General features: G+C 41.0%; 1 protein-coding gene across 1 annotated transcript in view; it reads left to right on the top strand.

Moving 5' to 3' along the window:
* Positions 1-1105: 1105 nt before the first annotated feature.
* Positions 1106-10770, top strand: part of DCP1B (decapping mRNA 1B) — a gene marked incomplete at its 5' end in the record, with an annotated part of 42940 nt that continues 33275 nt past the window's right edge. Inside the window, 2 exons of the mRNA XM_009079036.1 lie at positions 1106-1146; positions 3402-3529. Of these exons, the coding sequence (XP_009077284.1) occupies positions 1106-1146; positions 3402-3529 (169 nt within the window). The remainder of the gene's footprint in view (positions 1147-3401; positions 3530-10770) is intronic.

Genomic DNA, 10770 nt, shown 5'->3' with positions numbered 1-10770 from the left:
TGTGGGGGTCCCGGGAGGGGCTGTGGGAGGGCGGAGGGATGGGACGAGGGGGTGCAGGCTGGGGCTTACGGGATGGAACGGGGGTCTGCAGGCTGGGGCTTAACCGCAGGGCTCGGGAGACTGGGGTTTAGTCCAGGGCTGTGGAGGTTGGGCCCTGGAGGGGCCATGGAGCGCTGGGGTTTAACCCAGGGAAAGGCTGTGGGAGGGTATGGGGTGTGGAAGTTCTGTCCCGTGGGGCAGGGGTGTGCAGGCTGGGCTTTGGAACCGTGGAATCATCAAAGTTGGAGGAGGCCTCTAAGATCACTGAGTCCAACCATTGAGCTGTCACTGTTGTAACCCCTTAAACCATCGCCAAATCCAGACACCTCTTAAACACCTCCAGGGATGGTGACTCCACCACCTCCTTGGGCAATTCCAGTGCCTGAACATCCTAACAGGGAAAAGGTTTTTTCTAACACCTAACCAGGAGCTGTGGACCTGGCACTTAACCTAGGGTTGTGGGAGACTAGGGTTTAACCCAGGGCTGTGGAGGTTGGGGTTTAGGCCAGGTTTGAGTGCCTCAGGGACTCCTCTGCCATTCAAACACCTATAACAGAACCCAAACACGTGCAGAAGAGTGTTGAGTGACCGATGCTAGAATGACTATTGTAAGAACCGTTAAATAACTTGGGGAAACTTGTGGTAATTGAACACAGAGGCTCCTTGCGGGTGGTTTATGGTTTCCTGTAGTGGTGGGGCTTAGGGGCTGTGTTTGAAGGTCCTGCACCCTCTGCCCTTTGTGTTGTTTCTCTCACACCTGTCCAGCATCACTCCCTGACTCTGGGCTGTGCTTTGCCCTTGGGCATAGTGGAGAGTTAATCCAGCACAAAGTTTAGTCTCATGGTGTTGTGTCTTTAGCCTTTCCATATGTTATCAGACAGCCTGGCTAAGGTGCACAGTGCCCTGTACTGGCTCCAGCCTCTCCCCATCAGCTGATGGAGTTTGGTTTAGTTATCTCTTCATGGCTTGGGTGAGGGACATGTAACTGGTGGTACTGGTAAAACAGAGATCAAGGGGGGGCAAGCAAAACACTGCCCTGATTTCAGCTCTCTTAACTTTCCTTCAGGAGAAGACTGATGTGGAGGGAACGCTGTTTGTCTACACAAGGTGAGGACATAAGGTCAGGTTTGCAGGTGGAACCTGGGGATGTGGAAAAGCTAGCTGGCATGGAGCATGGCTGAATGAAGGAAAAAGTTCCTCCTTGTCCAAGGGTGAAAACAAACTGAAACTGGCAGAAGCAGATGCAGGGAAGGAGGATCCACTTTGTATTGTGACAAGGCTTCCAAATGTGATTTAAATCTCAATGTGGGTAAAAAAGTAAGGGAATGGTAGAGCCTTGGAAATACTGTTTTTCCTACTTAGGGTACTTTCATACTATTTGTTTCTGTTTGTTCATTTGTCATGTATGTGTTATGTATTCATTTGTAATCCAACATTTTGGATGGCTTCAATGCTTTCTTCTAGCAACAACTCTGGCTGTGGCTTTTCACAGCATCATTTGTTCTAGCAGGTATGTTTGATCTGTTGTGGGGCCTACCCTGCACTGGGGTTTCCACCTGAGTACTCCAGCATTTCCCTGTGGCTGTGATTAACATTGGAAAATAATGCAGTCAGCAGAGCTTACAGCAGCACCATAAAAGCATAAATTCTGTTCTTCAGCTTTGATGTGAAATAGGATCTGATAGGAGATCTGAGAAAGCAAGAGATGTATGTGTGAAGTAACAGACAGGCCTAGGAGTCTGTGAGCTGTGTGAAGTGGGAATGCTGATTTCAGTCTTTCCAGCTCTTGTGTCCCAGCAGTAGAAATGGTCATCAGTAATCTTTCTAAGCTGCTTTCAGGTAAGTGGAGATAAGGTGCTGTGATAATTACTGCTGTGAGAGGAAAGAACCAGCCCTTTGTGGTGCTGGCAGGAGGTGGATGTGGCTAGTTGCATACTGCAAAAGAGGAGCAGTATTTCCTGGTATGTTGGCTTTAAAGCTCAAGAACTGACAACCACATTACTAGTAACCTGGTGCTTCCAGCATCTGGGATCTTTAACTGTTCTTTTTTGTTGCCTGAGGAAGTTTCCATTTAGAGCAGAGGTTGCTGCCTGGATGCTCTATAGGCAGCAGAATGGAACAGGTTGTGAACTGTGAGTAACTTCATACATTGCCCTCCTCATCAGTTTTAACTTTCATTTTCTGTGGCTTTGAGCAAAGTCATAAAGTCCTGTGGAAAAGCCATTGCCAACAGATAATGGGATGGAGACCACTGGTGTTGCCATTGTTGCTTCTCGTTAGTCACAATGTCAAGTGGTGTGACCATTTTACTTGGGCTATGTACTACCCATCTCATCTCTGTGAATTCTGTGGAGTGGTCAAAATATCAGACTTACAAGCGTGTTAACGCCAGTGGAAGTGAACTGGGTTTTGTTTGTTTGTTTTAAGTGCAGTCCTGACTGTTGCAAGCAAGGATTCTTGTCAAGGGTTCTACTTTAGTTTAATTTCCTGTTGACTCCAATCTGGTAATGCAGGTTCCTTTGCTTTGGGTTTCATAGAGAAATCCATGCAACGGCAATTACCAGAGATCATTTGCTTTGGGTTTCATAGAGAAATCCACACAACGGCAATTACCAGAGATTGCCATCATTTTCCTTTACTGTCACACTTGGTTTGAAAATAGTATCTCCTGTCAGGATCCTGATAGGCTTAACAGCTCACATTAATACAAGTTATCTAAGTGACTCTTCGTGTAACCCCCATGAACAAGCATGATGATATAGAAGCATAAAATCATGGAGTGGTTTAGGTTGGGAGACACCTTTAAAGATAATCTAGTCTAACCACCCCACCAGGAGCAGCTTCCTCTACATCCAGTTGCTCAAAACCCCATTGAGCCTGGCCTTGGATGCTTCCAGGGATGGGGCATCCCCAGCTGCTCTGGGCAGCCTGTTCCAGTTTCTCAGCACCCTCACTGTTGTTCTCATGCTTTAGATGGTATGGAAAGTCCTATCTGTGGTGACTGTTACTGTCTGCAGTTGTTAACCTGAGTGTTGAAAAATATGCTTGCTCTGGCTTGTGACTGACTTGTTTTAATTGCTGCTTTCTACTCCCACAAGAAACTATAGGGTAGATGGTGGTGTTGGGTAATGTGATGCTGATAGTCTGTTTTTGTCTCCTACATAATAGAGGGTTTTGCCATAATGAAAGGGATTACAGGAAACACTGCAAGAGTCAATTGTTATTTCCTTGGCAATGAAATTATGTTTTTGTAGTCTCTCTTAGAAATAAATAAAAATAAAATAAATTTGGAGAACTGTACAACAAAGAAATTGTAGTAATTTTGCCTTGACTTGATGGGATTTCTACTTGATAATTTTCAGATCGGCTTCTCCAAGGCATGGCTTCACAATTATGAACAGGCTGAGCATGGAAAATCGAACAGAACCTATTACTAAAGACCTGGATTTCCAGCTTCAGGACCCTTTCTTGCTGTACAGAAATGCCAGATGTAAGTATGTGATATGTTGGGTTAAATACTGATGTCAGCTTCTCTTCAGAGTCTGTTCTTGGTTCAGGCAGTCCAAGTGTTTAGACTGCAGCTTTCAAGGGCTGAAACTAGCTGGTTAGCAGTTGAAATTGAAGGAATGCATTTTGCTTTTTGAAGTGTTCAGTGCTTCCTAATATGCCACTCTACTAAAGAAAGTGTTAGAATGTGCTTAGCAGTAATCTCTTCATTTAACTGACAAAGAGCAGACATTGATGGTCTCCTGTGTGCGATGGGCTCGGAATCTGGGAGAGAGACTGTGTGTGTATTGTATTAATATCCCCCAGTCAGTGTTGGGCAGTCTTCGAGTAATATTTGTAGCCTTGGTTTTCTGCATAAAACTAGACACAGATAACCAATTCAAACCCTGTCTTCTGCTCCAGTTTGCTACTGTCATTAGAGCAAGTTGGAAGGGTGGTTGCTTCTCAACTATTAGGAGTAGTTTTTGGCAACGTATTGATTCTCATTAAAACCGTGATGAAAGACAAGGTTATTGCTTTGAGCTCTGTTTATCCTGCATGATTATCTCTCTACAAGAATTACCAAGTGTCAGGCAAACTCAGAAATGAGTGGAAGACAGGAGAAAGTTTACTTGTCCATACTATGCATAGACTGTTAGAGTGTGCAGCGAGCACTGGTGAGTACACAGTTTGTATCTGCACTTGGAAGCAGAGCTGTAGTTTGTCCTTGATGCATAAAAGCAGATTGCAAAAAATGTTTTATGTAAACTGTGGTGCAGAAGTGTTCCCTCTGGATGAAGTAAATGAAAAAGTCCATGGCATGCGAAGCAGCCCAATTTGGTAATCTGCTAGACCTTTTTACTTCATAAACTAATTTGGAGTTGGAGAGTATATCAAGAGCAAATCCTGTTGTTCACACATGCTGTGTGGTAGAAACAATAGAGAAATAACATTTTAAATAGCCTAAATGAAATTGCTATTTTTTTGAGAGTATTTGCTAGGCTGACCAAGAATTGGAGTTCACAAAGAAACTGAAAAGAAATGCAGACATCTTCAGGCTAACCTAGACTGGACCAGACATTAGGATTTTAAGTACCATGAGACCTATTTATCCCATCTGATTTTGAAGGGTCTTTCTTATGTAAGTGTAATATTTCATCTCACTTTGAAATTCTATTAGGAGTTTCTGTATGTGCATACTAATATCTACCTTTTGAAACCTGATCTATTAATTTTTTTGGTTCTGTTGAGACAATTGATATAAAGAGTAATTAGAACTTGTCATACTTAATTTTTTTGGTTCTGTTGAGACAATTGGTATAAAGAGTAATTAGAAGTTGTCATACTGCTGTGCTGACATGAAGGCAGTTAGTTTTTAGTCTGATTATCGAATGTAATTTGTTTAGAAGAAACTCTGGGGCCTTGAGGGGTGTGAGCTCTTTATTCACTGTGAGATGTCAGCATCTCAGATTTGCAGTACCTCAAATATGAGTACTAACCTGAGCTTCTGAGCAGGGGCCTATGCCCAAGGAACTTGGCTGGGGCTTTTTGCTGATTGTGCCACACCAAAATGCAGAAGGCTTTTTTCCTGAGTTCCTCTGTCTGGGCAATGGTTATTTTGGGGTAGATACTGCTGAACTGTTTTTGCACAGCATCAAGGCTGCCTCGGTTTCTCACAGTCCCCTGCCAGCGAGTAGGCTGGTGGTACACAAGAATTTGGGTGGGGACACAGCTGGAACCACTGACCCCAGCTGACCAAAGGGATATGATGTTGTGCTCAGCAATAAAAGTTGGGGAAAGGAGGGGGCAGGGCAGATGCTTGGAGTTATGCAATTTGTCTTTCCAAGTAACCATTGCTTTCCTGAAAATGGTTTGATATCTGCCTGCTGCTGGAAAGGAGTGAATGAATTGCTGATTTAGATTTGCTTGCATGCACAGCTTTGCTTTACCTGTTAAATTGGCTCTATTCTCAACACATGAGTTTTCTCACTTTTGCTCTTTGATTCTCTCCCCATCCCACTGAGGGGAGGGAGCCAGCAGCAGTGTGGGGCTGAGCTGCTGGCTGGGGTGAGCCCCCAACACCTGCACTGACAACTCGTCGATGGCAACACGAAGGTAGCACCATCTTTCTTTCAATTTAGAATCTCTCAGCCACAAGATCTCACAGCTTTTTGACCTCATGGCACTCCATTGTCCTGAGTGCTATCATGAAATAACAAGATCCCCAGCCAGTCTACTCCTGGTTTTGTAAAGTCATTTTCCACCTGGGTGGTCTGATTTTTACCACAGTTAGCTGTTTGATCTAACCGTGGCTAAATCTATATCTGTTACCTGATTTGAGAATTTTGTTGTCTAAGAGAAGATTCATGTTTGATTAGAATTTCTGTTTCTATCAGGTGTGTTCCAGGACAGGGATATGTTACCCCTAGTTGTTTATCTTCCTAAAATATTCTTACAAAGACTTAATTATTAGTTCTTCAAGAAAACTGAAGCTCTCAGTAATTCAAAGGTAAAACTGTTTTCTTAGTTTTTCATGAAGACATCTGTTTCCAGAGCAAATAGATGTTACAGACCCATAGAAGACAACTCATTTGACTTTTCCAGGTTTTCTTTAGGTCCCTACAGATTGTTCACATGGTGATTTCTCCACTGAGTGGCAGATACCTCTTGCCCTTTCTTCCTTACTGTGTATTTCAAAGCCTTTGCTGCATCAAATAAAGGAACTTCCTCAAAATGACGTATCTGTTATTCCTAGGGTCTCATCCTAACAAAATTCTGCATATCCTCTTGTATTTCCCATAGGAATATTTCCCTTCTGTTCTGCCTTATTGTGCAACTTGTCTTTATAGTTTTTGCAAAACTAAAGCTTGAGGCTTCTTCCTTATTAACCAAAGTTTTCACCCAAAACTGAGGTTTTTAGGCCCTAGCATTGTAATACTGTTTTTATCCCCTGCTTTCAGATACTAGCAAGGAGTGCTCAGTGAGACGTGTTTACCTGGCAAAACACTGGAAGGTTTTGCAGTAACACTTAACAGTATCTGGAAACAAGTTAATCTGGAAACAAGTTATCTCTTTCTAACCTTTTGTTTGACTTAGTGACTTATTACACTCTTTTTCTTCCACATCTTATTAGACCTAACAAAACAGAGTTTCCTCTGTGTTTCTGATTGGTATAGTGGCATTCCCATATACCAAGACTTACATTTGGATTTGGTGATCATGTAAATCTCAGAGATAATCAAAAGAAAGCATTTGGAGGAATAAAGTCCTGCCCAAGGTTTTCTTTCTTGCAGTATTTTGAATGTTTGTCGAAACCACCTTCATTTCAGTGCAGCTGAATATCTATGGCTGGTTGTATCACACAGTGTAAAATAAATCCTCTTGGCAGCAAAAGGTGGTACTTGTGTACTGGGCAAGTCTGCCAGCATTTTGTCATGCAATAGCTATCATTTTGTAAAGAATGCTTTGCATCCAATTTAATGATTACAATGGAAAAAGGTTTACAGAATTATACACAGTAAATACCAGTTTTAGGAATACTTAAGAGAATATTTCATGTTTTTAATTGATTGGGTTTTCATATTTCTTCTAATGTTCCATATGATCCTGTTCATCTTAAGTTTAAATGCTGTCTAAACACCATGTTGGAGACACTTACAGTCTAATCCCAGGACTTTTCAGGCTGGATTTGGGATCCATGCCAGTTAATGTTTGCACTGATCTGCTGTTTCACAGAAGAGTTTCATTTGGGAAATCTGTTAGGCTGGAGCTAGGGCTATTCATTTCAAAGCCAGGAGGGGAGCTCAAATTACAGTTCTGAATGCCAGAAGAAATCTTTGTCCACTGAGGAACAGAAGGTTTATGGATCAAATAGGCATTTTCAATGTGACCTTTACACTTACATAGTTAACTGTAAGTTTAGATGTTTGCTTTCTTTCTGAGAGCAAGACAGTAGTTCCATTTTTGTTTAGATGATCTACCAATTTTAAGGGTTTAAAAAAGTGTCCTGGGTTCTATCTTTGAGTAACCTTACCTACATAATTACTACTTTTTTCATTAGTCTTTGATGGTGGTTACTGTGGAAACCAGTATTTAGGGCCTGTTGATACTGATTAATATGAGATAATTCAGAAGAAATACATAACTAAGTTATTGATTAAATAACTGATCAACTGTATAATAACTGCGACTGTTCCCCACTGTGTATTGTCCCAGGTGTTAATGAGTGTGTGCTGGGGCAGCAAGTGACTTCTTGAATTGACTGATTTATCTTTTCATCACTGAATACTGTTTTTCATGCTTACAGGACACAGTTTGGTGAATATAAGTTGCATGTCTCAGAGCTAGCTTCACCTTGAGCATTTCAGCTGCCAGACCTTAAAATAGTGTGCTAATTGTGGCAGTGATGTGGTGCAGGTTAATTGGGTGCTTCTCTGTTGTACCGAGTGGGGAGAGAAATTGTGTGGCAGATCAGCCAATATTCTCTGTCTGACTAGTTTCTGTTCCTGTTTGGGCATAGCAGTCACTCTCATTTCTGTGCCACATCTGTAGCAAGGCCTTTGATCATGTCATCTCCTAGGCCTGAAACGGAATGAAGTCTTCTCGTCAGATGTGCCTGGTGCATTTGAGTTTTTGCAGAGGTTCAGCATGTGGTGGAAAAGCAGACCAGACGTGCCTGGCTTTGGCAAAGCTGTCTGCACACACGTGATATGTACATAACCTCATTCTCCTGTCAGTTGTCCAGCTTAACCTGCCAGCGTATGCCTTTCAGAGCCCTGAAAACTGTGTAGTATTTTCCCAGATTCCTACACTGCGAAGATGCCTAGTAGATGGACTGGGAAGGAGCTGGAGGTTTGCCAGATGTCCAGAGGAGTTTTGTGGGGTTTGTTTGTGGTTTTTTGGGTTTCTTTTTCTTCCCCTGTAGGTCATAATTATTTACGTATGAAAATTTGTCCAAATACATGCTTGGGGGCAAGGGATTGTAAAATTTTTAGGAAAATATAATGGTGTATATGTTTCTCAAACTGTTCTTTTTCATTCTAAAATTCTGTATTACAGCATCCTAGAGCCTCTCAAACAGAACAGCTCATCTCCTTTCGAGCCTGATTGTGGCTCGTTTCTGTTCACTCTGCTAAGCAAATACATCTGCTTAAAAATACTACATGGACAAGTGTCCCATCTCTGTAGGCATTTCTGAAAACACTGATCCTACAAGTAGCATTTCTCTTGTAAAGAACATCATAGCTTGGAGACTCAGTTTGGAGACAGAAGTTTACTTCTGAAGGGGAAGGAGGAGACAACAGTAAGAGAATCTGAGTAAAAATGAATAGATCGTGAAAACCATTTTATTCTGGATACCACAGTGTCTTTTTTACCCTGAAATGTTTGTAGTCTCTACTACATTATATATTCTATAATACAGTATTCTAAATCTATTCTTTATTCTGAAATGTGTTTTTACTCAGAATGAAACCAGCATTTGGTGGTTAAACTTACTTGTGTGTGTATTTAGATTCAGCCTTCTGCATCTTGACCAGTAAACCAATGCTTGCTCAATTGTTTCCATTGAGACAGGCAAAATAGATATTCCAGGCTTTGGTTTTATGATATAATAGAGTTTTGGTAAAAATGTCAGTTTAGAATGGAGAACCTTATTTATCAGCCTCCTGCCTGCCAACATACAGTATCTGGTCCAGTAACAAAAACCCAACAGGATGAAGGTAGTAAATTGAAACATGTATTCAACTGATTATTCCCCAAATGCTCATTCATCTTTCTGAATTTTGAAGCAAATACCTTTAAATGTTTTTTTAACTTCATTCTATTTGTACTGTTTTTCTCTAAATTCAGTGATCTACTGATTCAGAAATATGACATGGCTTTCTGTTGCTGCATCATTAAGCAAAATGCAGTGTTTTTGTCACAGCTGAACAACTTAAAACCAACTCTTTCGAGGTTCAGTTTGATTGCAGAGCTATTGTTCTGGCCTGCTACAACCTGCATGTTTTGTTGAAGAAAATACGCCTGTAGTTTAAAACTCTCTGAAAAATGTTTGTCAATTCGGAACAAAAGTGTAAGCACAACTGTAGGAATTCCAAGTGATTTTGGCAGGAAGGCCTTGCCCTCATTAGGGCTGTGTTCTCAGCCTGCTCTTTGCTAAACTGATCTGGGTAAAGCTTTTTCACAAAGTCTGCCTGGACTGACTGCTGCTGTTTGTTCAGAATACAAATTCTTGTCGTTTACCTGAGGTTCTGTCCTTGGAGACAGTTTTGTCTCAGAGATACAAACAAATCTCTTCTGCTTCTTTCCATTCCACTTTCTGTTCTTTGATCAGCATTATAAAAATTCACCATGTATCCAGCAAGGCAGAACAACCAGAGAGGTCATGATTATCTTCCCTGGATGTTCCTGACCTTAAAATGAAACCTCGGTTTTGCTGAGGGTGTTGGAATGCTAACACTGTTTTAAGCATTTTTAAATTTCAAAAGGAAATATGCATACTGAAGATAATTCATGTCATAGTAGAAGTTAATTCTAAACTCAGAAAATTCAGGTTGCAGCATGAACTTTGCCATTTTTTTCAAACCTGTTTTATGCCAAATTTAACCATTTTATAGTTTGTCATGTCCAGATTTTCTTGAGAGAAGCAAGTTTCTTACTGCTTTTTTTTTATCAGATGTATAGCCATGATTTTTTTTCAGATGATATGCTCTCTAGCTCTCATTTTACTGACTTCCTTACCTGCTCATAGACTAATTTATAAAAGCATATATAAAGGCATTAATAATTTCCTGCTACATTTCCTATATAGTTGCTCCCTTTGTGGTCTATACTTCAACTAACTGATGATTTTAATGTGCTTAAAAATGGTTAAAAATTGCTTCAGAATGTCAAGAAAAATAATAAACTGCCCCTTGGAAATGGTATAGATACCAATTTTCATTTTTATAACTAAAACCATAAAATAGGGGCATTTATATATTAGTTTTTTGTGCTTTCTGTCTCATTTTAATTTTCAAGGATGCCAGAAAATCTTTAATGCCTGCCTGCTGAGAGAGAAAAATGTTGTTATAACTTGATGGCTTAACTTAGGACACTTTTGCAGTTGGGCAGGGATGGACATGCAGCAGTGCTGGCTCAAGGCAAGTGAGTTTTGAGATTGGGGCTTATGATCTTGCTGTTTAGTGGTTATTTAGTTGCCTGTTGTAGAGCACACAAGCTGATACACCTGGTTTTGGAACCTGT

The sequence above is a fragment of the Acanthisitta chloris genome, unplaced genomic scaffold (genome assembly GCF_000695815.1).
Source record: "Acanthisitta chloris isolate BGI_N310 unplaced genomic scaffold, ASM69581v1 scaffold29467, whole genome shotgun sequence".
Taxonomy (NCBI): Eukaryota; Metazoa; Chordata; class Aves; order Passeriformes; family Acanthisittidae; genus Acanthisitta; species Acanthisitta chloris.
This window is presented reverse-complemented; position numbering and strand designations above follow the sequence as displayed.